This window comes from Rhineura floridana, chromosome 10 (genome assembly GCF_030035675.1).
Source record: "Rhineura floridana isolate rRhiFlo1 chromosome 10, rRhiFlo1.hap2, whole genome shotgun sequence".
NCBI classification, from domain to species: Eukaryota; Metazoa; Chordata; class Lepidosauria; order Squamata; family Rhineuridae; genus Rhineura; species Rhineura floridana.
In genome coordinates, this window is record NC_084489.1 from 89,742,948 (window position 1) to 89,770,896 (window position 27,949).

General features: G+C 47.9%; 1 protein-coding gene across 8 annotated transcripts; it reads left to right on the forward strand.

The window, feature by feature from the left end:
• Window positions 1-2,350: 2,350 nt before the first annotated feature.
• Window positions 2,351-27,624, forward strand: LOC133365102 (zinc finger protein 777-like). 8 transcript variants are annotated; one of them, XM_061586495.1, is made up of 9 exons: window positions 2,653-2,762; window positions 4,265-4,366; window positions 5,914-5,993; window positions 6,774-7,163; window positions 12,039-12,165; window positions 12,836-12,949; window positions 13,350-13,466; window positions 14,184-14,297; window positions 25,485-27,624. In XM_061586495.1, exons 4-9 carry the CDS (start codon window positions 6,789-6,791, stop codon window positions 26,471-26,473), a joined length of 1,836 nt encoding a protein of 611 aa, XP_061442479.1. In that variant the 5' UTR covers window positions 2,653-2,762; window positions 4,265-4,366; window positions 5,914-5,993; window positions 6,774-6,788; the 3' UTR covers window positions 26,474-27,624. The 8 variants fall into 8 exon arrangements, with proteins under 8 accessions (XP_061442478.1, XP_061442479.1, XP_061442480.1 ...); XM_061586496.1 differs by having other exon boundaries at window positions 5,920-5,993; XM_061586494.1 differs by lacking the exons at window positions 2,653-2,762; window positions 5,914-5,993 and adding an exon at window positions 2,351-2,433.
• Window positions 27,625-27,949: the final 325 nt, after the last annotated feature.

The following is a 27,949-nucleotide window of genomic DNA, read 5'->3' on the forward strand; positions in this document are numbered from 1 at the left end:
CTGGAAACTGGGTCTCAGAATCTGGTAGATGTTATGTTGTTGTTATATGCCTCCAAGCCGACTACGACTTATGGCGACCCCGTGAATCGGCGACCTCCAATAGCATCTGCCATGAACCACCCTGTTCAGATCTTGTAAGTTCAGGTCTGTGGCTTCCTTGATGGAATCAGTCCATCTCTTGTTTGGCCTTCCTCTTTTTCTACTCCCTTCTGTTTTTCCCAGCCATGACAATACCAAATACTGAAAAGAAAGCAAACCAATTCTTCCCCATGACCTCGGAGGGTGAAATAAAGGAGGAACATAGTGGTGGCTTCATGCTTCCCAAACTCAGGTTCTGTCGGCCTCTGAACTATTGATAGGAGACAGTAAGTATCTATAGCTCATCTCGGGCAGGGTTTAACAATGCCTGCATAAATGTAATAATTGGAGGGTAAGGCTATGTTCTACCCACATTGTTGGCAATATGCTTCTGAATGCCAGTTGCTTGGAATCCCAAGTGGGAGACTTCCCATAGGTGCATCTGGGTGGCCAATCTGAGAACAGGATGCTGGCCTAGATGGGCCTTTGGCCTGATCCAGAAGGCTCTTATAGACTACATTAGCCACACTACCAGCTAACAGAACATCTTGTTGCAATGCTGCAGGCAGGCATAGGTTCTTTGCTGCCCTAAACCTGGGTGGTATTCTTTGAAATTTAAAGGCAGACAATCTAGGTGCACTTAATTTTGCATACAGTTTGGCTGTGTGTGTTCCACAGAAGTCTCTTGAGGTGTGATACTGCCTTGGAGCATGTCTTTGCTAACTCACGATATGGGATTCTTTCCTGCCTCTGCAAAACCTCATGGTATTGGCACTGCAGCAGAAGTTGTCCTCCAGGAAGTCCCCGTTACTCAGGAGCAGGCTATGCCTCGAGTCTGAGATATGGGCCGCTGCAGTGCTGACTCAAGCTCAGGGCTCCCCATGTGTCACTGGGAATGCTGCCACAACCAAAACCAACACCAGAGGTCACGACACCAGGCCAGGGTACATTTATGCCATGAAATGCCTTCCCTGTGTGATGGACCATTCTGGCAAACGTAATGGAATAAGGCAGGAAGTACTTAGAAGTCCGGTGGAGGGAGGAATAAGGAAACCAGCCGCTTCTTGGCCCTGTGACCTGCCTGCGATGTTCCTTCCCTCTCCCAGCATCGATTGCAAAGACTGTATTTATGTTTGACTTTCCCTCTGTTCACAGTAATGACAGTGTGGAGCCTTTTCCCTTCCCTTGCTTCGCCTTCTCTCAGCTCCTCAAGGCCTGCAAGAACAGCCTGTGCCTTGTAAATCACCTCCAACCTCTGGATGTTTTGGACTACAACTCCCTTCGCCCCCAAAACCTTAATGATTGCGCTGGCTCGGGCTGATCATTTGGAGGGCATGAGGTTGTTGAAGGCAGCTGTGAACCCTAAGTTGATGTCTCTTTGTCTTTGCTATGTAGACTGTGTCGTATGGGTGTTTGCAAAATAGCAGGTGGTCCTACTATCCATGGGCTGAAACATGCATAATTTTTTCCACAGGGAGTGAAGGAACTTGAAGGAGCAGTTATCTCAGGGGAAAAAATGACAAGCTCTGCTGAAATTCCAGATTTCCTACTGCCAATCTGATTGTAGTATTTCTGCTTAGGAAAAAATTGCTCCAGAGCAGGCTGGGGCAGCTTGAAGATGTATTTTGTCTTCCTCTTTGGTGTTTGGCATAGTGGTGTAATAGTAAGTATAGTGCAGTAGCTAAAAGCCTGAACTATAACCAAGGAAGGGATGTGCCATAGCTTAGTGGTGGGGGATCTGTTTTGCATGAAGAAGGTCCCGGGGTTCAGTCCCCAACAGCATCTCCAGGGACGGCTGCAATGCCCCTGGAGAGCTGCTGCCGGTCAATGTAGATTAACACTAAGCTAGATAAAATGTTGGCCTGCTAATATAATAACGCAGCTTCCTATGTTCCCGGTTCAAATCTTGGCTTTCTAGCAAGCCACAGACAAACTAGCTTCAGTCCTTCACTGGTAATACAGAGACAATCCTACGGAGTGCCCTCCCTTGCAGGGCAGTTGTTAGGATTACAGGGTTAACGTGGAGAATATACAGTGTGCACCATATATGAAGTTATTCAGCAGCCGGGCTCTGTGAGGCATGCAGACGAGGCCCGCAGCTCCAGCTGCCCTTTCCAGGCCTAGTCCGCAGGGAGGGTTAGAGGAGCTCAGCGCAGGGCCCTTCCCCTCTTTGCGCCCTCCCCCGCCCCAATCTGTCCTCCTTCAGACGCTTTGACTACAACTCCCATCAGCCCCAGCACAGCCATGTGACGCTTGGGCTGATGGGAGTTGTAGTCCAAAGGGTCTGGAGGGAGAAGTCGGCTGTACCCCAACCTCCCCCTCCCTTCCACTCCAGCCAAGCCCCCAAATTCCCAGGTAAGGGACAGTGTGGCTTGGCATGTACCATCTGCCTGGAGCTGTTTGCGGGGAGGGCCTTCGTCCCATCCCACACCCGCTCCACCCTCTCTAGAATGGAAAGGCCGCAGGCATTGGGGAAGGAAAAAAAGAGGCCCGAGGGCGCGTTGTTGTTAACTCCACCCGCCGCAGGTGGTGCTGCGGCGGCGGGCTCAGCGCACAGGAAGGCAAACCTCTCTAGCCTCTCTCACCTCGGGCCCTCGCGCGCATGCGTGCCGCTGTTTTGATTTTTTTCTTTCGAGCACACGAAACCGCGCATGCGCGCCAGCTGTGTTAGTGAGACCGCTCTGGTGGGTATCTCCTCCTCCGCCTCCATTTCCCCGTCCCCCGCCTCGTCCGCTGGCCTCCCGCCCCATCAGTTCCCCGGGGGAGTCGTCGCGGGTCGCCTCAGAGGCCGCCTGTCCCACCCTCTCGACCCGCCCCCCAGCTGAGGGAGCAGCAGGAGCCTGATTGGGCCGCCCGCTGCTCCGCCCCCTTTTCGCCGAGGGTGGGGGAGGGGAACAAAAGGCCGCGGCTGAGCCCGGGGGGGCGAGGAAGGGGGCGCCGTCGCCTGAGGTGAGGCTGGTCGCGGCGCCGTGCCCCCTTCTCGGTGCAGGGAGGGGGAGATGGAATGGAGGCTGCTGGGGAGAGGGCCCCCCTCAAAAGAGTTGGGGGCGTCCTTGGGGCGGGGCTGCGTCTCTGGCGGGGCTTTCTGAGGCGAGATATGGAGGCGCCTTCTTGCTTTTCTGCCCGCCTGGGGCGGGGCTCCGCTGAGAGGGGTGTGTGTGTGCGTGCAGTGTTGGCCTCGGAGGGGCCTCGTGTGTGTGGTGTGTGTGTAGCATGGCTGCTTCTTTCTGCATGGCCGGGAGCGGCGGGGGGAGGTCTTGGCCAGTGTGTTTTGGGGCGTGGGCCGCATTGGGGGGGAGGGGAGGGGAGGGGGGATGCAGCAGAGAAGGGATCCCCTCCCCCCGCAACCGCCCGGCCTTAGGAGGATGCGCTCTCTTTGTACAGCGGGGTGTCAGAGGGACAAGTGGCCGTGGCCTGGGAGACGCCCGCCTCTCTCAGGACTGCCCACCCCCAGTGCGGATTGCCCTGATGTGCACGCCTGAGGAGCTGCAGTTACACGTCCTTTTGTGAGGGCCTCCGCTCACTGGCACAGCGGCAGGCTTCCTGCGGAGACGCAGGATCCCAGGGCTGTAGGCAAAAGGCGCTGCTGCCTTTGAGAACTGCCACTGATGTGAAATCTTTTTTCTGACCTGGGAGCCATCCTTAACTCCTTTCTGAAAGATGGCGTCACCCTTTGAATGATGCATCCTCTCTGCCCATCTTCTCCCTTGGCCTCTCTTCCCCAACCTAGTGCCGTCCAGGTGTTTTGGACTACAAATGGGGCTGGGGCAGATGAGAGCGGTAGTCCAAAATATTTCAAGGGCACCAGGTTGTTGAAGGCTGCTGTAGGGTCACTGGATGGGGATCTTGTAGGTGATTGTTTCTTATTTAAGTAAATAGGTATGTGATCAGTTCCAGTGAAGAGCGGATTAGAATTTTAAAAATATTAATTCATTTATAAAACATTCTGCCAATATGTTTAATGTGGTGGGGTGGGTTTTTCTTTTTGCAATTCACAGTAAAGACATTCAGACTGGTAGATACGATACTAAGAGAAAAGGGATGAGGAGGGGAGAGGAAAATAAATTCTGTTACAAATCCTTTCATATTTGCTGTGTTGACCATGTGGAATAGCCCGTGAGGGAGGATAAGAGATGGCTCCACCTGGCATGATGGAATCAGCCCTGATGTTTCTTCTCTCCCTTAGATGCAGCCAAGTTGTATAGAAGTGGTCATGGCAGGTGCAGTTGTCATGTAATAAGGAGGAAAGTTGCACCTACTGAAACTCTGGGTTTACAAAGTGTTACAGGTAAAGGAGCTTTGTTGTCTTTGCATCTGGTTCCTTCTCTGTGGTCTTCCTCTCTGTCTTTCTGCTTCTGTTCAAGAACAAAAACCCTGAAGAGCAAGAGTAACCAAAAGAAAATTGTATGATGTTAGTAAGACGCATCTATGTGTCCCAACATGCTAGGTGAAGAGCAGTGGAGTCATGCATTGGCAATCACTCCTGGCCGAGTAAGATTGTTTTCTGAGGTAAGGTCTTTAACGGTGGGTCCATAAGTGACTGTGGAGGCCAATTCTGGATCCACACAGCCTCCCACAGTGAGGACATAGGTTTTCAGATGGAAGATGGTCACGATGAGGATTTGCTTGACGTGCCTTCCGCTTTGCTCGTTTGTCCCTTTCGCCCTGTACTCGTGCTTCTTCAAAGTCCACAGCACCTTTGATAACGGCTGACCTCCAATTGGGACGCTCATGGACCAAGGCTTCCCAGTTCTTGATGCTTATGTTACATTTTTTTAGATTAGCTTTGAGAACATCTTTAAACCTCTTTTGCTGTCCACCGATATTCCGTTTTCCAAAGGATAACAAATGTGTTGCCCTCCAGGATGTTCTTGGGTTACAACTGCCATCAGCCCCAGCCAGCATGGCCAGTCGTCAAAGAAGGTGGGAGCTGTAGTCCAGCAATCTGGAAGGCACCATGTTGTCTACCCCTGGAGTAGACAGTGGTCTGTCTCATGATAAAGCAGATACCTAAGTGGAACTTCTGTCCAAACCCCAAGTCATTGTGTCTCCTGCATTCTGTTTTGGGACACCTTGACTTGAGATTGGTTGACATCTGCATATAGGAAAGTGACCTGGCAATATATAGCTTTGTGTTGTGAGAGAATACTTAAATGCACATCCTTAAATGTTTTGGTATGCCTCCTGGAAGCCAAATTAATTATACATCACTTTCTACATTTTCACATACAGTGATTTTTTTCTTTAAAGTGTTGAAATATTCTGATTAAGCTATTCATTTTCTACTTGTGTAAGAATGTGTATAGATATGGTTAATCTGAGAAGGCAATTGAGAGTCCTTAACCTTCCCTTTGCTTGCTTGGCTGATAATTAAGTTATGGTTGGCTTAAGGTAGGGGTGCTAATCTGTGGGGTTGGGGATGATGGGAGCTGGATTCTTATAACATCTTAGGGGCAACAGGTTAGCCATCTCTGGTTTAAGGAGTTGGTGGGATGAGGTTGCTATCCCTCACCTGCATAAAGATTCATATGGTGTGGTTAATCCGTGGAGGCTGCACTTATTTTTTTTGGCATTTTTGTGATTGTGTGCTGAAGTTACTAATCTGTGAAGAAACGTGCCCCATTAAAGCGACTGGGTGGCAGTATTTTATTTATTTAGGGATGAACGGAACACTCTGTTTCTGGTCTGTGTTGATTTTGCCTGTCTTTAGTCGTACAGTTGTTCTGTCCCTTTTCTGCATTAATCTGCAGGCTGTTTTTTTAAAAGAGTCATAAGCAAGTTCATATTTATCCTAAAATATATACTATTTAACCCAATTTGTGTACTTTTTTTGAGCCAAAGACTGTATTGCAAAACGGGGAGAAGTGCAAAATCCAAAGGATTATGATGTTTAGATCTGTCTACTAGTCCAGGAGGTAAGAATTAGGTCAGTCCGCTTAAAAATGCAGACCGAGCTAAATTCTTCTCTATCCTTAATTGGATACATATTTTTGTGTGTGCAGTTTTAAACTTTTTATATAAAATACGCACTATTTTACACAATTGGTATACTTTTTTTGAGCTAAAGACTGTATTGCAAAATGGAGAGAATTGCAAAATCCAAAGGATTATAAAGTGGCTTATAAACACTCAAACATAAAATCTAGAATAATTGATACAAGAATTTTGTTTTTAATGTTTTTAATTGTTGTAAACTGCCCACAAAGCTTTGGCTATGGGGTGGTATATAAATGCAGTAAATAAGAATAAGAATAAGAAGAAACATATATCTTGTAAGAACTTATAAGAACTTGTGGGAGGGCCGTAGCTCAATGGCAGGTTCAGTCCCCAGCATCTTCAGGTAAGGCTGAGAGAAAACCCCGTCTGAAATCCTAGTTAGCCACTGCCAGGCAGCTTGCTGTGTTCCTGTGATTTGAGGGGATGAGTTGTAGCTCAGTGGCAGAGCATCTGCCTTGCATGCAGAAGGTCCCTAATTGAGTCTGCTTCCTTCAGGTAGGGCTGGGGATGTTCCCCCTTGAAACCCTGCAGAGCTACTTCCAGTCATTGCAGGCAGTACTGAGCTAGATGGATGAATATGATTTGAGTCAGTATAATGCAACCTGCAATGTTCCTAACTTGCTGGTGCTTCTGGAGCAGAGCAGATAACATGCCAAAACGAATGGAATGCATTGAGTGTTCTCCGCTTTTGTAACTAGCCTCAGTGTTGCAATATGGAGCCCCGGCAGCCGGTGCCTTTGCAATCCGAGCAGAATTTTGTCCGAGATGCCAAGCAGAACATGGCTGAGCTCTCTCTGTGGACAGTGGTGGCTGCGATCCAAGCTGTGGAGAGGAAGGTGGATTCTCACGCCACGCGGCTGCTGAACCTGGAGCGGAGGATGGTGACCAATGAGAAGAAATATGTGGACTGTGAGAATGCTGTGGTGGACTTTGGCAATCAAATGGAGTGCAAGTTGACTGCTTTGGGGACTCTGATCCAGGAGTATGGGCTGCTGCAGAGGAGGCTGGAGAACATGGAGAACCTGCTGAAGAATCAGAACTTCTGGATCTTGAGGCTTCCTCCAGGCTCCAAGGGGGAAACTCCCAAGGTAAGGGAGGCACATTCTTTCCCCCTTTTACAGTATTGTGCTGTGTTGTGAATAGCTCCTCAAACTTGAAAATGTGGTAATTAAGGGCCACCCACAGAACATCAACCAGAGCAGTTTTTGTTAATGAGAGGTAATTTTTTTCAATCTGGCAATGTGCCACGCAAACAAGTATGCATGTCCTGTAGTCTTGCAGACTTGATTAAGATGGGAAGATAGTTGGCACTGGTAGAAATGGTGAACTGTGGTTAAAGGGAGGCTAGTAAAACTTCCACGTTGATTTGTAAGGCTGGTATTGTGTAACAGTACAGCAGTGAGGTTTGCTGCACCTTGATTCTTACTGCATTGTGGCTTAAAAACTTGCAATATTTTTCAAAATGTCAGTTTGAGTTCTTGTTTTTGATTAACCATATTCTACATAACTGTTGGCAAACCCAATTCTGATAAGTGTTAAGTGGGGTGTGTGTGAGAGAGAAAAATGTTTTTCCTTAGCACAGCTGACATGTTTGGATGCTGTGTGATTGGTATTTTTGGACTAGCGGGGGAAATGCCTTATTTGCCCTTCTAGGCTAATAGAGAAATTTTGTTTTGTTCCGCTAGTAGTATTCCCAAGCTCTGGAAGGTACTGACATCTTTTTTTATTACCATTTAGATCAGGGGAGGGAAAACTTTCCAGATGTTGCTGAACTACAACTACCATCAGCACTGACGTGCATGGCCAATGACCAGGAATATGGAAGTTGTAGTGCAGCAAGTTGAGGGCCAAAGGTTTCCCACACCTACTTTACATATAGAACTTTCCCCTATCCTTTGTGGATGAACAGAGCAGTGCAATCCAGCTATTTATTTATTTATTTATTTATTTTATTTCATTTTTAAACCGCCCATAGCGAATAGCTCTCTGGGCTGTGTACAAAAGATTAAAAGTACAGAAATACAAAATATCACAATAAATAAACTGAAACAAAGAGATTTAAAATTGTAACATTAAACGCATTAAAATGCCTGGGAGCATAGCCAGGTCTTAACCTGGCGCCGAAAAGATAGAAGCGTCGGCGCCAGGCGTATTTCTTCGGGGAGGCTATTCCACAATTCGGGGCCACTACAGAAAAGGCCCTAGATCGAGTAACTGTCCTCCGGGCTTCCCGATGGGTTGGTACCCGGAGGAGGGCCTTAGACGCTGAGCGAAGTGACCGGGTCGGTTCATAGCGGGAGAGGCGTTCCACAAGATACTGCGGTCCCACGACGTGTAAGGCTTTATAGGTCAAAACCAGCACCTTGAATCTGGCTCGGAAGCAAATAGGTAGCCAGTGCAAACGGGCCAGAACAGGTGTTATATGCGCTGACCGGCTGGTCCTCGTCAGCAGTCTGGCTGCTGCGTTTTGCACTAGCTGAAGCTTCCGAACTGTCTTCAGGGGCAGCCCTACGTAGAGCGCATTACAGTAATCCAACCTAGAAGTTCCAGAGCATGAACAACTGAGGCGAGGTCATCCCTGTCCAGATAGGGGCGTAGCTGGGCTACCAACCGAAGGTGGTAGAATGCATTCCTTGCCACCGTGGCCACTTGCGCCTCCAGAGACAAGGAAGGATCGAAAAGAACCCCAAGACTACGAACCTGTTCCTTCAAGGGGAGTGTAACCCCATCTAGAACAGGGTAAGCATCCACCATCTGGGCAGGGAAGGCATTCACCAACAGTGTCTCAGTCTTGTCTGGATTGAGTCTCAGTTTATTAGCTCTCATCCAGTCCATTATCGCGGTCAGGCAGTGATTCAGCACATCCACAGACTCACCTGTAGAAGATGAAAAGGAGAAATAGAGCTGCGTGTCATCAGCGTACTGGTGGCAACGCACTCCAAAACTCCTGATGACGGCACCCAGAGGCTGCATGTAGATGTTGAAAAGCATGGGGGACAAAACCGACCCCTGAGGGACTCCACAATGGAGAGTCCAAGGAGTCGAGCAATGTTCCCCAAGTACTACCTTCTGGTGACGATCCGCCAAGTAGGAGCGGAACCACTGCCAAGCAGTGCCTCCAACTCCCAACTCCGCGAGTCTCCCCAGAAGGATACCATGGTCGATGGTATCAAACGCCACTGAGAGATCAAGGAGAATCAACAGAGTCACACTCCCTCTGTCCCTCTCCCGACAAAGGTCATCATACAGGGCGACCAAGGCTATGCTTCCATGGATTCTCAGGTAGTCTGAGAGACTGATTGTGAGAGTTGTTAAATAACATGGAGAGTGATAAATAGATGTTTTAATAAGTCAAAGAGGATAAGAAGGATAATGTCTGCCTGTGAACATCCTGCTTCCACCTAAACCTTTGGGTAAGATGCTATGATATCAAAGGAGGTTTATGATTATTTTATCCATATCTTTGAATAGCAGGGGGTTAATCTCTGTAATATATAAAATACTTAAAAAGATAAATACAAGTAATGTGAGTGGGCTGAAGAGAACATGGGAGACAGATAATCTCAACAAAAATGGGAAACAAAGTCTGTATTGGCAAGTATATGTTTGAATACCTTAAAAGTCTGTTATTGTTGGTATCTCATACCCCAGATGCTTAATTGTATTCATGGCACAGTCAGTCCAAAATGTTGGAGGAAAGATTGTTCAAAATTAGGAGCATATCTTCATATCTGGTGGTGCTGCAAAAAAAGAGTTTTGGGATAAAGTATTCTTGGAGTGTGGTGAAATAATAGGCTCTCCAGTTGTCAGAAGACCTTCATTGGCGTTACTGATTTTCAATTTTTGATAGAAAGTATGAGACAATACCATTTAAAGAGATACTAACTTTTTAGTTGTGGTTGCAAGATAGGGAATTGCATAATATTGGAAAGATGAAAATGGAGGTTCAGTACAAAAATGCTATTGTGTTTCGCAAAACACTTTGGCAGAGAAACTGACTAAACAAATTTCAGCTTTGAGCAAGGTTGAATTTGAGGATGCCTTTGCTGCTCAGGAGTATACTTTTCTTCAATGGGCTAACAGACAGGATGGTCGTAGGATCACCACCACCCACACGTGGGACCCTTTGGACTGGTCCTGCTGGGACATGTAAGAGACATTCCTTTCCTGCTCAGGAAATGAAACTTAAAGATTGTTCTCCACCTACATTTGTATTGTGAAAATGATGTACCACATATTATGTTTTTTAAAAATATATAAATACATCACTAATTACTAATGGGAAAGGTAATAAAATGATAACAAACATTGCCATTTTCTTTTGAGAGAAATGAAAGTCAGTTTTGATTGGGCACCAGGAGGCACCCACCAATGGGCTGGGCTGGGGGAGCCCAGGAGGACTGACTTCCACACTGATTAGGACTCACCAGCCAAATCTCTGGATGGAGGTAATAAATGGTGATAAGTCAGGAGGGTCAGGTAAGCTAGCTCTGTTGCTTCAGTTGAGGTGGGGGTTGGGACTACTTTCGGCTGCTCCTTGCTGGATGTGGATAATAAGGAATGGAGTGCCGTCATTAGTGACCTTAGGTTGCTCCTATGCAATTCCTCTAATATCCCCTTCAGTACAGGTAACAGTTTGCTACCTGAAACCATGATACGGTACTAAATATGATCATTGGCCTTACCCGAGATAGTTGTTACTGGAAATGTTAAATTTCCAGGCTTTGGATTATTGGGGGATTTGATTTAGGTAGGTTGTTTCTCATTTGATTGTCCCAAGAGAACTCTGCTTCTTCTCTCAATATCGGTGCAAACTTTCTCATAAGTTGCCGTTTTAATTTGTTTTTTGGTAGAATTTAGAAATGCTTGTCAAAGAGCAATGTGGGGGTCAGAAGTAGCTAGTGGCATACTAATCCTGTGGAGACCAGAGCTTTTTGCTAATGCTACGTGAATGTTAGCAAACATGTATCTGCAGCCATGAGAACTAGAAACTTTCCTTGTAAAGTATGCTCTCATAATCCATGTTGTACTTAGATAGCTAGGTTCCTTGTGTAGTACATAGATGACTACCCCTGGCAGTAGGTGATGGCAAGATTCAGGCATGGAGCACATTGTGCACACCAGCTGTGAGGCCCACCGTCATTCCCTGCTCCCACCTGGCTTGCATTTTGAGCACCTTTTCTAGATCAGGCATAGTGTAGCACACGTTCATAATTTGTAGTGTGACGTAGATCCTTGCTTGCTTGCTGGTGTTGGACGGTCCCAATGTCTTAGAAGGGCTTCCTTCTTACCAGCACTCAAATAGCAGCAAACTGTTCTCCTAGCTATTGGAGGTTGTTGTGATTTAGATCATGTTTGAGCAAGTGTCATGTATGTCTATTGCATAGGAAGCATAATGTTGCTGATTATGCTTGTTAGTATTAATGTAGTAAAAATTTTTTTTAATTAATTTATGAAGTGCTGTCAGTGTGCTCAGAGCTTCACAGAGTAGGAGACAGGTAATGGGAATGGAGCAATTGCACTGAGACTTTCTAGATTGTGCCATAAAAGCTAAACTCTTTCAACAAGCCTTCTAAATGGAGATTTTTATTCCAGCCAGTTCCTGTACTGGATTAGATTTGTTTTTATATATGTTTTTATGGTATTGCAGAATTGCTTCAAGATCCTTCATAGGAAACCATAAGTGAAATAAATAATAGGGGTTCCCTTTTCTTATTTTTTTCCCCTAAATGTTGGTCAAGACGGGAGCGGAGGATGGCTTATGAGTCTGCTTTGTGGGCGGAGCGATGGGCTGCATGTCCTTTCAGCTTCTCTTGAGCGGCTTCCTCATCCCTGTCCCCCTTCCAGCTATGCCTGAGAAGGAATGGTTACTAAGTGGTCACTTTCTGGTACTGCAGGTGGTCCTGGATGTGGAGTTTAAAGGGGCTTTATCAGGTCTAAGTGTGCGACTGCTGTGATTCCAGGTGCCGGTGACCTTTGAGGACAATTCGGTGTACTTTTCAGAGCAGGAGTGGGGGAACCTGGAGGAGTGGCAGAAGGACCTCTACAAGAATATGATGAAGAGCAACTATGAGTCGTTGGTCTCACTGGGTAAGGAACTGAGTTTTGCTCCTTTTGTCAGCAGCCCATCGATTGTTGATGCAAGTCATGAGGCTGGCATTTATCCAGCTCGGCTTTTATCATGTGCCTCCTCCCTCAGTGTTTCTAGGGTGCCAGAGAGTGCCCTCTTGAGGCTACTGGGGGCATCCTTTGTCCAGACAGGCCAACTTAAGCTTGGCCAATCTTCCAGGGCTCTAATCCAGCTTGCTTATGTTTTCTGCTGAACCGTGGGCTGGTGTGGGCGCACAGTGGTTCTTGAAACACCTTTGTGGATTGCTGCATGATAGCATGATAATTCCACTGTTGATAGACTATGTGATGGTGAAGAGGCCATGCTGGGGATGCTTCACATTGTTCTGGGCCTGGGAAAGAGCCATTATTAAGCAGGGTGGCTGTAAGGAAGTAGCAGAATACCACTGCCTTGGTTAGTTCTACCTCCTTTAGTGTTATCCTGCTCAGGGACACAGTCCAGACCTCTTCTTCCTTCCCTGCTTTGTCCTTCCGTTGTATAGTCTAGCACCTCTGAGCAGGTTCATGCCACTTCTGCATAGCATGTAGCACACCACTGCAGGAAATGTTTAGTAGGTACAGTAGTCCTGGCAACATCTCCCTTAATCCTCTTCAGTGCAACAGAAGGAGTCTTGTCCTCTTTCCCCAACAGACTATGCAATTGCTAAGCCTGACCTTTTGTCCCGGATTGAGCAAGGAGAGCGTCCCTGTGAGGAGGAAGAGGAGGTCCCCAAGGAGAAAGAGATTTCTTCAGAACCCAGCCCAGGTAAGTAGCTGAAATAGTAGAAAGGGTTTGCTTGTTGAACAGGATGGTGATCCTGTCTTAATCACTTCTTCCAACTGACTGTGATTCTCCCACCTGTTAACTTCAAAATGTCCAGAAGATTTACTTCTCTTCTGGAGATCTGCCAGGATTTCCATGTCTGAAGTTTATATTGGGGGTGAGACTGCAAGACCTGTGGCCCAATATGGAGAAGTCCATAGAGCATTGTTACTGGTGTGGAATTAGGTATCTGGTGGTGCTGTTATAGCAAATCGGAATGAAAGACCAGCTTTGCGCTTCTCTGAAGTTTGCAATCAAGTCAAATTGAAACGGGCTGTAGTAAGTAGTTGCTGGGTACGAAGTGTCTGGTGAAACATCCTCTCATTCATGTCTCCCAAAACAGAAGTGTTGGTTTTTAGGCCTGGCCTGGCCTGCCAGATGGAAGGACGAGAAAATGTACATGTTGTTGGAGACCAGGAGAAAGCTGAAGGACGGGCAGCCCCACGTGACCCCAGTGTTGGTAAGTGGAAGGGCCACAGCAAGCTTTAGGCTTGAGAGATTTTCAGTCTCTTTCTACAAAGAGGATGTTATATATCGCATCCACTTGGAAAAAAATCTTCTCTAGATTTCCCTCACACATTGTGGTTGTCACAGTGAAAATGCGCTGAAAAGTGGTGACAGCTGCCACAACTGAAACAGCTCTTGCAACAGGATATAAGAAAATCTCCCCCTGTCCAAACTCTCCCACTCCCATTGAATACTAAATCCATTTGGCTGAAACTAAGAATACAGTTTGAATAATTGCTCTGAAATAGTGGGGGGGGGCAGGGGGTGAGAAACTTCACTAGTTCTTTGACTCTTCATGTGACTACAGAGTAAAGAGGTGACACTGACAGGCTTTTACCAGCTGGATGAAAAGGTCTGTTTGCTGTAGATGTTCATTTCATGTTGTTTTTAAGCCTATCCTCAGTTATTGTTTTCACTGTTTTTAGCTGCTGTCGTGATATGTTTGTAAATTGCCTTGACACGTCACTACATGGAAATAGGCCAGTGCCCCTCAGGGGATATGCCAACCCTCTGACAGAATCTCTGTATACTGCATCCTCCCAAAATGCTTTCTAAAATCCTGCAGAGACCCAACTGAAAGCTAGATGTGCGCATTGCTGCTCAAAAGGGCAAAGGAAGGGTGAAGGGTCAAAGATGAGCCGCCTCCTAACTGCCTGTTGTTGTTGAACAGACTATGGAGTTGCAGAGTCCTCCTTCCGCTCTCAAGGGAAACTGGATCAAGAGGTGAACCTTGAGGGCCCACAGGGCTCAGAGGAAGGTGAACTGCGCATCAAGCCAAGTGCGGGTGAGTGTTGCGCCTGGCACTTGGGGTGCAGGAGAGGTGCTTGTGCTGTGCGCAAGCTCTTCAGAGCTTTGAATTAATTAGACTTAACCACCCTTTCAGCCTCTACACTTGGGCCGACAGAGCATGTCCAAGCAGAACATGACTCTTCCCACCCCCAATTTAGTGTCACGGCCTCTTTCTGCTTCTGTTCTTGCTGTGAACTCCACACCCAAATTGAGAAATTTGAGCAAGTCTGCTTTTGGAATTCACAGCTTCAAAGCTTGAACCAGGAACAAACCAAATGCCTCTAACGCTCTGTTCTTGTATCCGGAGGGGGGCTGTATTGTATGGGGGTATTCAGGTACTTTCTGCCCACTGAGGAAAAAGGGCCTTCTGCTTCAAGATTCTGTTGATAATGATATTTTATTGTGTAAGTGGTCTTGGACATTTTTGTGTAAAGCAGGATAACATTTAAATTAACTAAGCTACACACACTGCTTAGTGCTTTGTCGTTCTCCCCCCCCCCCCCCGCCGCCAAATATCAAGCTTGCAACCTCTATGTGTCTTTGTCGTAGAACTGGATGGTCCACCTAACTGTTCTGTCGGTCTTGATCTGTAGCAACTTTCCAGGTCCTGCTATCCAAGATCCTTGAACTAGAGATGCTGGGGATTGAACCAGTGGTATCAGGCACAGCATTTATTCTTACTGCTGCTTCGTAGCCCACCTCCCAGGCATGGGGGAGCCTTCCTAGTCAGATTACTCTTGACCTTAATATAATGTGAGACACAGTGTACTGAGGGCAAGGGAACAGGGCAGTACAGAAAGGCGATGTTGCTTCAGCCAGGTTGCTGTCCTGCACAGTCAGATCCCAGCAGCTCAGAGCCTTCCCGCCTCTGCTTCTGGGTGCCCCCTTTCTGTGAATTCTGTTGTACTGGTAAGGATGAACTTGTGTCCTCTGTATTGGTGGCTAAAATATCCTGGGTGCTTCCCCCTCCCCTCCTGCTCCTTTTTGCAACGCATCCCTCTTGCCATATCCACGGTGATATTTAGCCCAACCCCCTAGAGGTGACATTGCTGTCTCACCCCTCAAATGATGCGACTGCTCTGCTCATCAGTACGGTTTCCCACCTGCCCAATGGTTGTTTAGGGTGTGTTGTGTACGCAGAAGTAAAAGTGTGGCAAAAGTTGCCCCCGGAGTTACAGCCAGAGCGTGAATATTTATTTTTAATTTTCTGGCCAGAGTTCCTTGAAGGCAAAGCCACATGTTCAGGGAAAGGGGGCAGAAAGGGATGGAAAGGAGCCAGGCGTACATGGGACTGCCTACACCCTCTGGTCAGTTGTGTGCCAAGGTGATCACATCTTGTGCGACAAAAAGCCAAATGTTGCAGTCTGAAGAAATTTGTGCAAGTGGAAAAATAGCTTCTGTTAGCCAGGTGGGAAGAACAAGGAACTACAGAGGTAATGCTGAAGATCCCCCTCTGGAATTCCCCTTTAGCCAGACTCCAACTTCTAGGAACTCATCTGGCATTGCTGAGGCCTTTAAAATTCATATCCACAGCCAGAAGACAGTTTTAAAAAATAGACTGAAAGCTGGCACTTTGAGGTTGGTGAGTTCCTGCTAGGTGCAGCTGGTGCAGCTGAAGTCATGCAGGCTGTCGTGAGCAGGCATCTCTGTTGTGCTTCGTGTGAGCTGATGTGTTGGCTGCCTCCAGCGCTCTGAGCATGCAGTCATTCTAGCAACAGTCCTATCGTTCCCATTGTGCTGGTGGGAAACTCTGGAGTGGCTTGCCGTACGCCACCCTTCCCCTGCTGGGTGCCCTCAAAAAGTTTTGGGTGCTACAACTTCCATCACTGCCTCAGGTAGTCCAAAGCATCTCAAGGGCACCAGGTTGGGGAAGCCTGTCTTTGGACATAACCCCAAGTGTGGGGGTTCTTGAATGCTTGATTCTGAGGTTCTTTTCCCCCTGTGGCATATTCCAAGCCAAGGAGTGGTATGTTGCCCACCCATCCACTGTTCTCTTTGCTCTGAGATACTGTTACTGTTAAAACAGAAAATTCTTCCCCATGATCTCCTGCGCCCTCAGAGTAGCTTGTAACCCCAACAAAGTGATACATGTAAAAAGGACCAAAATGATCATTACAGTTAAAACAAGAATGTAGGCTGGTGCTGGGTGGGGCCACCTGTTTTGCTCTCAGTCGACTGATCAAGCAGCCTTAAGAAGGGCACATGTGTTTGTCCTGTTTAACTAGCAAAGGACGAAGGAGAGCCAACCTGTGGGAAAAAGGAGTTGGAGGCTGATCCATTTTTGTAGTGGAGGAAATGCAAGCCAAGTGTGTTGCCAGGGCAGAGCTGTTGCCACTGGGTAATGCTGGTGCTGACGGTGCCCTCCTGGCCCCTCGCCCAAGAATTTCAAAGAGACTTGGAGGGCACTGAGGTTCTGAACGTGGAGGAGAGGGGGAGAGGCTGGTTTAGAGCCCACCTGGACAAAGAAATGGGCTGGAAAGATGAGCAGAGCTGGCTGGCAAGGCTGAGAGGAGACGCTGAAAGAGAGAGAGAGACAGAGAGCGCGAGCCCTTCATGTAAGAACACAGCTACTGCCTGTTCCCCTTTCTAACTTGTCTCCTGCTCTCATCTGGCTGCAGTTTGCTGCCAGGTGGGGGTGAGCGCTAATCATGTTTCCATGCTTTCCTTTGCTCTTTCAAACTATTGGTCGTTTATTTAAATGAACCCAGAATGTGGCTTTCTTGGAGGGTGAGGGTGGCAGGTGCCTGCTTGTCCTTTGACTTAAGAATATAGTCATTTGGGGGAGGAGGGGTTGTGACTGCAGTATAAACTGAGTAAGGGTGAGAAAGGCTTTTGAGTGTATACGATGGAGAGGCACCCATTTATAACTGTCAGTGGTACAACAAGGGATCCAATGGCCTAGAGAGGTGGTGGGCTCCCCAACACTGGAGGCCTTTAAGAGGCGGCCAGACAGCCATCTGTCAGGGATGCTTTCATCTGCATTAAGGGGGTTGGACTGGATGGCCTTATAGGCCCCTTCCAACTATATGATTCTATAAGCTTATGCCCTGTAACCTGCTAGACCAACGAATCTAGGGATTTAGAGGGGATGGGCGAGCCAGCCTCCTGTGACAGCTCTGCCTTTGTGAATTCCCAGTAGGAAGTGCCTACCAGGCAGCTTAAGCAGGAGCAATGGCAGCAGCTGATGACACTCGTAGGGTAGAATTGGGAGCCAGATGTGACAGGGTTTGTCAGCTCATGGAGCTAGGGTTCTTCATTTCACATAAGGGAGAAAGCAGGTGCCAATGACCTGCACAAATGCATAGTCATTGCTTTTAAAATATGTGTTTTAAATCGTATATTTATTTTAATGTTTTTGATTGCTGTAAACCGCCCAGAGAGCTTCGGCTATGGGGCGGTATACAAATGCAATAAATAAATAAATTAAATAAATAAATAGTCAGGCTACATAAAAGGAAGAGTTGCCTTGTGGCACTTGGAGTGTGTTGTGTGATGCTTCATTATTAACGGAGGAAAAGATCATCTGTGTCCTGGTGGTGTGGGGCAGAGAGGCTGTGCTGGCCAGGAGCCACTTTGGGCAGTGGTCAGGCAGGAGTGCGCTGATGGCTGTGCAAAGTAGGCTTCCTCAGAGCCACTCTGAATCATGCCCCTGACTTTCAGTAAGTCAGTGGTGCAACATGGTCCTTTAGTTGTCCTCCCTCTGAGTAGCCACCAGGCAGGCCTTGGGGGTGGGCGTTGGGTGTATTTTAGTTTCCTGGCTTGGTTCTAAAAATGGATGTTCAGAATGTTTGCTTTGGAGAAGCATGCACAAATATATTTCCTTTCAATCCACCAGATGATGGGCTCGCCTTCAAAGCAGAAGTCCTTCAGGCTCAGAAAGCGCTGTGTGAGAGCTTGGGACTCCAGTGCACAGAAGAAGCCCTCCTCCACAGTCCCCACCAAGCAGCCTCCTCCCTTGGGAGCCGGTACAGCGCTCTGATGCACCAGCGCAGGCTTTCGGAGAGCCAAGTGGATGAGGCTGTTCCTGGAGAGGGAGCCTTTGGCAGCGGTAGTGCCATGGCGGCATACCAGCGCGAGCGCCCAGGCGAGAAACTCTGTGTGTGCCCTGAATGTGGCAAAAGCTTTCGGCTGCAGAAGAGCCTCTTGATCCACCAGCAGAGCCATGCCGCAGGAGGAGGTTACCGGCCCCAGTGTGAGAAGAGCTTCACGTACAAGCAGCAGTTCACCCTGCATCAGCGCATCCACACCGGAGGAGGAGCGTACACGTCTGTGGCATGCGAGGAGACCTTCAAGCAGAGCCACAATCTGAAGTCTCTTCCCCGAGTGCCGACAGGAGAGAAGCCATACGGCAGCACCAAGTGCGTGAAGACCTTCAACCTCAAGTCTTCCTACCGGCAGCACCCAAAGGGCCACAGCCGGGAGCGGCCCTACAAGTGCAGCCGGTGCCCTGAGAGCTTCTCTCAGAAGAAAAGCCTCGTCACCCACCAGAGGCTGCATTCGGGGAGGGGCGGCAGCTCCCTGGCGTGCCTGTACTGCGGCAAGAACTTCAGCCACCCCTCGGACCTGGTCAGGCACCAGCGGATCCATACTGGGGAGAGGCCCTACCGGTGTGGCGAGTGCGACAAGAGCTTCACTCAGAAGCAGCATCTGCTGCAGCACCAAAAGATCCACCTAAGGGAACAAAACCGGCTGATGGGCACGGCTGTCCGGGAGGCCCTGCTGGACGCCATCTTCATCTAGCCCCCACCTCCAGATGTGGCTCTTCAGTGCCTCCCCTGGGGGAGAGGGGAGAAGGGGAGGGGGAGGGGGGAGAACTAGACCGTTACCTCAGAAATGGGCCCATAGGGCTATGAGGGAGCCTCTCTGTGGCCTCCGTCCTAGCCTGGACTAGGATCCTGTAGACTCTGGTACTTGATAGCAATTTGATTTTTTTTTTTAAAGGGTGTCTAGAGATTGTTCAGAGTTGCTAAAACAATGGGTAGTAACAAAATGCTTCTGGGATTGTCTTTCTGTCTCGTTTGGAGTGTACAATACTGTAGCTGTCCCTTCCCAGTATCTGCCTGTTACCAGAGGACATTTTCACTTCAAAATAAAGGCAGATGACTGCTGGTCCAGAGGTGGTGCACCCTTTCACCTTTTCTGTAAACATGGATTTGTCCAAACTGAACACTTTTATATATATTTTCTGGATTTTTTTGGGGGGGGGATATCTGTGGAAACTTAAAAATAAACTAGAAATGTGAAAAAAATAGTTGAGTGTTTGACTAGTGAGTGTTTTTCTGTGGGAAATGGAAGCTTCTGGGCATGTGTGTATGTCTATATGTTTCATTACCTAGAGGATGGCAGTAGCCATCTTCATGCATTCCGTCTCACCCGATGACTGTTGTGTGAGGGGAAGAGGGGTGTGTGTCCTCACCGGCTCTGCTCCCTTTGGCCCTCCATTGGAAGAGCGGGGTTCTGCATTGTGAGGGGAGCCCTACATCAACAGAACAAGCCCTACTGCCCATGTGGAGGGGTGTGGGGACAGGAAGCGCCCTTCCAGGTTATGGGAATCCTGCTAAAGCTGTTAGAACTTCTCCCGTTATCAAGGTACTTAAGAAGGAATCGTGTGCTTAAATTAAAAGACAGTGGGGCCTTGTCCTAAGGACAAAAAAAAAAAAAAAAGGCGAGGAAGAAGGAAACACTCCCAGTAGTCTTGCTGCTGCTTTCCTGGATAAGCAGCTGTAAAGTGCAAAATCCAGCTGTGCCCCAGAACAGCTTATGGTCGCTTGCCTGTAAGAGTAAAATTTAATTTCTCTGGATCTTTCTTCATGAAAAATGTTCTGCAAGCTTCTTTAAAAAAAAAAAATCCACAACTATCTTCTTTGAAAACTATTGTTAATTCATCAGGGCAGGAAACAGTTGTTGCACATCTGGCAATGGACTTTGTTAACAGAGGAAAAAAATTCATACCTGCACAGATTTTGGTGGTTTCATTCCCTCTACATAGTTCTGTTTCAAGGGCAGCACTGTCTGTTGTGTGGCCTTCAGCACTAATGCTGAACCAGCCCTTGTGTTTTTATTTATTTATTTGTTTATTTATTTATGAGATTTGTTAGACGCCCATCTGGCAGAGGTTAATCTGCCACTCTGGCTGATTTACAACCAAACAAGTACATTTCATATAAACATAATCAAAATCCTAAAAATTAGAAATTAAAAATTAAAAGCTTAAACATTTAAACCCCCCAAGATCTGCAATCTGCCAGCCTAATCCCCTTCCCACGCCTGGGTAAAGAGCCAGGTTTTCAAGGTCCGCCGAAAGCATAGCAGGGAGGGGGCCTGACGGAGGTCAGTTGGCAACAAATTCCAAAGCGTAGGAGCCACGATAGAAAAGGCTCTAGACCTTGTCCACCAACCTCGCCTCTTTTACTGGGGATATAAGAAGTGAGCCATTCAAGGACGATCTTGTAAGCCGACTACCAGTGTACCTACTTGTGTGTGCTCAGAGAATATAACCTTGACTTGGTTTTTCCTCTGTGATGGCACTTTCTTGCCCTGCGGGAAGAAAACAATGAAATCTGGGTTAGGTCTTAGCCAGTGCGGACAGGGGCTGGGCTTGGGTTCCTGTGCTCTGTCCAGTCACAGATGCGCTTGCTAGCCTTGTGCAAACCAGTGTCTTGGCCTCTGTTCCCCTGTGTGTGAAATGGCAGTGACTTTGCCTCCCAAGGAGAGATTGGTCAGAAGTAAGGCAAGGGCTGTGTTAACAAATCATTGTGCTGCTGCCCTGGGTGTGTGGTCTTTTATACAATACTGTATCCAGTTCACCAAGGAAACCCACATGGTGTTGATGTTCGCTAGGGTTCTGCTTTTTCCCAGGTGGGGGTATTGTATAGTCCTATAGCCTCTGTCCAGGAGATAACTACTTGGTGGTAAACTCCCTGAAATGTCAAAGGGGCCATGCTAAGACGGTGCTAGCAATCAGCCCTCAGCTTTGGAGTGTCCTATTATGTACAGTTTGGTAGGCAGGGACCTTAAAAGAAATAAAGCGGGGGGGGTGTCTCCTGGAGTGGAATACTTTAAAAATTGTGTGTTGAATTTTTTGGAAAGAACATTTGGTTGTGGCAAGGGCACAGGCTGTGTGTGTGAGAGAGAGTGAGTGGAGGGATTGGGGACAGAATATTTACAACTTGGGCATGCTGTAACCTGCAACTGGGCAGAATCTAAGACTCTTTTGAGCCTGAGACAGAAAATCCAAAAGGCAATGTTTTCTCCCTCCCCCCCCCCCCCCCGGAAATCTCTAATCAACGTGGCGAGGTTCTCGTGCTGCTCATTGAAAGGTGCTTGTGCAGGACATCTTCCTTGCTGCCCATTCTGCTGTTCTTGTCTCCGCTCTGCTGCTCTAAACCCACTGCCTTACGGCACAGCTCCCTTTATGCCCCATCGTGCCTCCCCTGCTAAAGGGCAGGCCAAGTACAGCTGTGACAGAAAGGCCTTGTGAGGAGCTGGAGTGGGGTTGGAGGGATTGTGGCCCTCCAGATTTTGTTGGACTCCAACTCCCGTCAGCCCTGGCCAACATGGCCAGTGGTCAGGGATGGTAGAAGCTATGGTTCAACCACGTGTGGAGGGCCACAGGGTTCCTCATGCTTGAGATGGCAGAAGTTTATGTTGTGTCTTCATACTACTTAGAGAGTGCCCACTGAGCCCTGGCGTTGGCTGGTAATACCTGCCTTACTTGGAGAGGAATGTTTTTGCAAGATAATCAGCAAGCAGTGCAGAAGGAAGCCTGGTATGAAAATGTGTGCATGCAGTGTTGCCACCACACTTTGGGCCTAGAAAATCTTGGCTTCCGTTTTTTAAAAGAATTGATAGCTAGTTGGAAATATTTCTGCATGCAACGTGCCTCGTACATTTCCCTTTCTCCCCACGGCATCTATTACATTTTCAATTATTGTAAGGGAGAAAAAAACAGGCAAAGATTTCTGAAGTGTTCCACGTAATGTGCCACTATCACTTTTGTCACTTAATTACATTATTCTGCATTCAGCTCCAGGAAATCATCCCTAATATTAGGGCATTTCTCATACCCCCGCTTCTTTTTAATATAGAGGACCTTTTCATGGGTGACAAGATGCATGGACTTCCATTGTCATGAAAAAACCTATTCCTAGTCCTCATGAAATGTTAGAAGTAGTGGGCAGAGGGTTGTCTCCAGCAAAGGCTTCCTGTTACAAATCTATTCTGGGGAGCCCTTCAACCCTCTGGAGCAAATTGGGGGGGCAGGGACATGAGAGGAAGAAGTCTCATTGCACAGGCAGAAGTCCTTGTGCTAATGGGACAATTTTGTTGGGTACAACCCAGAATCTGGGGAAGGTTCGAAGCTAGAGAAGCTTAACACTCTGGGCAGCTTTGACATCCTGTACAATTCTATCTCCAAAAGCTACTCTTTTTCTGCTTTCCTTCAAATTATGTGTGCCTTGCAACATCCCAACCCTTGTCGGGGAAAAATCACCAGCACTTTAATCGCCTTAGCAGCCAATCCTGCAAATCTGCCACATTTTTACAATTTGTCTTGTTTGTCTACCACCCTTGCATGTGAATAAGGTGTCCTGTCCACAGATCTTGCACACTGTTGACAGCAGGATGGCCTTGGAGCCTTATGTGCAGTTTGCTGACCTTTTTTGTTGTTGCTGCCTATCCCTTGACTCCTCTTCCCTCCGCCCTTTCCACCAGTGGTAGAATTCTCCAACAAGAATTCTAAGGCAGAAAATGTTACATTTGGCATTCACTTTTTTTTTGCTTTCAGAGTTTCCTCTTCTGTTCTGTGGTCCATTCCTCCAGGCAGCCGGGAAGATCCTCTTTGATTTCACCACGCCTAATAACTTGGTTGAGAGCCAGTGTGGTGTAGTGGTTAAGGTGTTGGACTACGACCTGGGAGACCAGGGTTCGAATCCCCACATAGCCATGAAGCTCACTTGGGCCAGTCACTGCCTCTCAGCCTCAGAGGGAGGCAATGGGAAACCCCCTCTGAATACCGCTCACCATGAAAACCCTATTCATAGGGTCGCCATAAGTCAGAATTGACTTGAAGGCAGGCCATTTCCATTCCATTTCAATAACTTGCTTGTCATCTCCAGATGTGATAACTTCACAAGTCAGCTTTGATTCCTAGTCACTTACGATCGGCCTACACGCTGATTTAAGTGAAGCTTTAATGCTCTGATAGAAAATGATCCTTCCACCCCGTCATCTGCATCTTCACAGATGGTGCCCATTCCAGCCCTTCCTATCCTTGCTAATGCAGTTGAGATAAGATGGATTTGGGGTGGCTAGAGAGACTCAGCAGAGAAATGCGCCCTTAGAGGCTCCAGCACAGAACCTGGCCCAGCCTAGCAGCAGCCAGCAATTTCCTTTTGCTGCCACATGGTGTTAATTTGGATTTGGTTAAAGATACCTGACGTGTGTGTGAGAGACGTGGGGAGTGAAGGTTTCAGTAACCAGGGGTCTAGAAAACAGTGGGAGGAAGTTTGAGGAAGGTCTCTACTCAGCGGTGGAGCATTTGCTTTGCAGGCAGAAGGTGCCAGGTTCAGTAGGACAGGGAGTATCTTTGCCTGAAACCCTGGATAGCTACTGCCAGTCAGTGCAGACTATCCTGAGCTAGGTAGACGGAAGGGTCTATCAGTATAAGATTCCTTCCTATATTCCTGTGTAAGTGGCTAAGATATGGTCCTTTGTGCAGGTTCTGGCCACTGACGAAATCAAGTTTCTAGGCCTCGTGGCTGTGGTGAAAAATTACAAATGTGTGGGCCAGCTTTTGCCAACCACAGTTGTGCTTGCTGGGGCTGATGGGAGTTGTAGTCCAAAAAGCTTGAGGATGCCAGGTTGGCGAAGACTGGTGTGGACGGTGGTTCTCCTAATTCCATAACTCTGGCATATCTGGAAGTGGAGGTTTGGGCAAATGGTTCAGGTCGGCATCCAAAGATGTCAAGTTTTTAAGAAAGGAGAAAAAAAAGCCAAGGGTTGTATTCAACTTAAGTCCTACTCAGAATAGACCCATTGAAATTAATGAACCTGTTAGCCTTGTCTTTTAACTTCAGTGGAGTAGGGCTGGCATTGAATACCGCTCCAATCTTCTTGCCCTTATGATAGAGAAGCTAACCTTGAAAAATGTCTCCACAAGGCTGAGGAAGGGCACTCTGTACTTTCACTGTAGAAACCTCCAGGTTTTGCAGGGGGAATGAAGCATGCAAATTGGGGCTGCGACACAATTGGTCTCATTGGAGATACTGTAATTCACAATGTTAGGATGCTCTTCTCATCCAATCCTGATCTCTATGTGCTAGCTGGGCACAGAATTTATGGGGCTCAATTTCATGATTTGGGGGAGTTTGGAAAAGTGAAAGTTCTAGTCTTGGTGTACAAAGCCCTATACAGCTTGGGACCAGGATACATGAAAGACCGTTGTATCCCTTATATACCCAGTCGATCACTAATAGAGCTCTGCAGATGAGGGCCTCCTGCAGATACCATCTTATCAGGAGGTCCGTTCTGCACTACATAGGATATGGACCTTTAGTGTGGTGGCACCTATCCTGTGGAACTCCCTCCCCTTGAATATTAGACAGGCGCCATCTCTGTTATCTTTTCAGCGCCAACTGAAGACCTTCCTCTTTCAACAAGCTTTTTAAGTTGAGACCTTATCCCAGTCTGTGTCTGTGCTAGAATTGCTTTTTAAGATGTTTTCAAAGTTTTTTTTAATTAAGATGTTTTGTTTTAATATCTTTTAAAAGTCATTTGTTTTTAAGATGTTTTAAAGTGCTTTTAGTGTTTCTCTTTACTGCCCTAGGCTCCTTCTGGGAGGAATGGTGGGATATAAATTTAATAATAAATAAATAAAGGCCTGCTTGTGGATGTAGTCGAGAATAAATTGCTTAGAAGCCATGCCTCTTAAGAACAATTGTTGTGGCCACTTCTTAAAATTCCTTGTGATAAGCAGAGAGAGATGTGAGTTTCTGAAGAATAATCTAAATTGCCTGCATTCCTGTCTAGCAGCCTTCCACAACCTGGTGCCCTCCAGATGCTTTGGATGTTGAGTCCAAAACATCTGGAAGGTGGGCCGTGTTTGTGGCGGACTGCCATATGTGAAGGGAGTGGACAGAGACATGCGTTCTGGATCCTTAGTGTCTTTTATTTTTTCCCCCAGCCCTTCCAACTGACAAGGTGCAGATCAAAACCGAGCAACAGACGGATCCCCAAATCCTCGAGTCGTGGGTGCCGTTAGGAGCGTCTGGGGAGAGTGCCTTGCGGGCTGGAGGGTCCCTTTGCCCCGCCATGTGGCCGGGGAACCCTCCAGGAGAACCGGGGGGGTTCAGCCTTGTTGGAGCCAACCTGTCTGAGGGTTGGAAGCAGGAGACAGCAACGTCTGTCAAGCGGCAGGACTGCCGGCAGAGCGTTGGCTTCCAAGGGGCCCTCGAAGACCACCAGCGGAGCCACAGCAGCCTGGCCTCTCAAGGATGCCGCCCGTTGTCATCGCCCCCGGGAAACCAGAGCCCCCTCGCCTCCAGGCTGGGTTGCCAACAAGAGATGGGGAGTCCGAAGCTGTCTCCTGCGCAAACCGGGGAGAAGGCGTGGGCATGTCCCTGGTGCCAGCAGCGCTTCCGGCTGCAGGTCAACCTGCTGATCCACCAGAGCGCCCACTTGGAGGCTGCGGCTGAGCCAGGCGGCAAGGACCGGCTGGCTTGCCGCTTCTGCTCCCGGCGCTTTGGCCGCTCGGACCACCTCCTGCGCCACCAGATGAGCCACACGGGCACCCGGCCATATCAGTGCCCTGATTGCGAGAAGAGCTTCACGGACAAGAGCAAGCTGACCAACCACTACCGCACCCACACCGGCGAGCGCCCCTTCCATTGCCTGGCCTGCGGCAAACACTTCATCCGCCGGCACCACCTCGTCAAGCACCAGCGGACCCACACTCGCGAGAGGCCCCACCAGTGCTCCGTCTGCCTGAAGGGCTTCATGCAGAAGCACCACCTCCAGAAGCACCTGCGCACCCACACGGGCGAGAAGCCCTACAAGTGCAGCCGCTGCCCCAGGGCCTTCTCCTCCAGGCAGCGCCTCCTTCAGCACAGCTGTGTCTTCACACAGGGCGGAGGAGCAGCAGCAGAGGCCGCTGGTGCAGGGTCTGGCCTCTGACAGAGAGGCTCTGCCATCTCCTTCGTGCTCCTCTACCTTCCTGCCATTTGCAAGTCTGGTCTGCTGCTCCAAATCTCCTTTCGTTGTTGCCATTTCACTTTGAAAGCGGTGCAGAAAGCAGAACTCTCATCATTGCTAACTCACCTGAGAGCTTCCTTGCAGAACCTCAGCTTCTCCGCCAGCTCAGCAGAATGGGATGCATTGCAGAACCTAAGTTGCAATGGCAAAGGGGGAACTCCTTGAAAAACATCAGCCTCCCTTCAGCTTCATGTTAAATAAGCAGGGTTCAATTAGTTAGTGGCTAGCAGTAAATCACTTAGCAAAAGAGCATCCCACGCGGAGCTGACTAATGGAGGTGTTGGTAAACTGTCTAGTCTTTAAATAGGACAACACAAAGCATCATCATGGTGCTAATGTGAATTTAGAAAAGTGTTTTGAATGAATATAAGTATTAAGAAACCTTAAATGTTGCCATGAACTCTGTTGTTCACTTGGCCCTTAGGAAAATAGAGTATTGGAGCTAAATAAGGCCTGATCTAGTGGCTTTCAGGGTTAGGGTCGGATGGTACTGGAAAGGTGCTGGGGAGTTTTGATTTGGGTTCTGGGAGATCTGTTTTTCAGCATTGCAGTAGATAGGTAAGAGGTGTATGCCTTGTTACTTAAGCCTGAGGCGATGGGAATGTTCAGGCTGTCTGGAGAACTGGATTTCGTTTTATCTCATGCAGCCTGATTCTATGCATGTCTCGCAATAGTAATTTTCATGGTGTTTAATAGAACCCTGTTCCTAATAAACATGTTTGAAGTTGCAGCCATAGTTTCATCACAGCTGAAATGCCCAGGTAACATCTGGAGTGGAACACAGCAAAGCACCTTTCTCTACTAAATGCACCAGAGGCTCACCCTGCAGATTGGACCACAGTGCTTTGGTTCAGCTTTTTCCCCCATGATGCTCTTCTGCAAGTTGGACCCAAGATGAGCAAGCATTTTAGGAGGAGCCTTTTGCCGCACAATGGGGCTAGAGTGACATTTTCCAGGATGTGCTGTGGTGGCAACTATTTGGAACTTTTTTGGTATTTTCCTCCCTGCATTTATTGATTTAAAAAAACCCAACCTTTGTCCTTATGGAAATGAACATTCTGTGTTGTTCAGGATCTTTTTGCTTTTTTATAATGTAATACTGCGATAACAGCTTGTTTGGGGGGGGGGAAGATTCACACTGGAAATGTGGAAGGGTCATGTGCTTCTGTCCCATGTTCTGTTGTTAAGGTATTATAGGCCCATGTGGAAAAAGAACAACTCCGCCCCCTCTTCTGTCTTTCCCAGATTATTTCCACCGTGCTCTTGGAAGAAAGCAGGAAATAAATCTCACCTGCATAGATGTGAGTGATGCTTGCAAGCATCTGTGTGGGTATGCAGTGATGTTTCAAACCCTGTTCCCGAATACGGCTCTCCCTCTTTACATAACTTTGTCACCAG

What these genes read in the sequence shown, in the direction of transcription:
- LOC133365102 (XM_061586494.1), top strand. Translation starts at nt 6,789, where the DNA reads ATGGAGCCCCGGCAGCCGGTGCCTTTGCAATCCGAGCAGAATTTTGTC. An exon ending in CCAAGGGGGAAACTCCCAAG is followed by an intron (nt 7,164 to 12,038) that starts GTAAGGGAGGCA and finishes CTGTGATTCCAG; the next exon opens with GTGCCGGTGACCTTTGAGGA. An exon ending in TGAGTCGTTGGTCTCACTGG is followed by an intron (nt 12,166 to 12,835) that starts GTAAGGAACTGA and finishes TTTCCCCAACAG; the next exon opens with ACTATGCAATTGCTAAGCCT.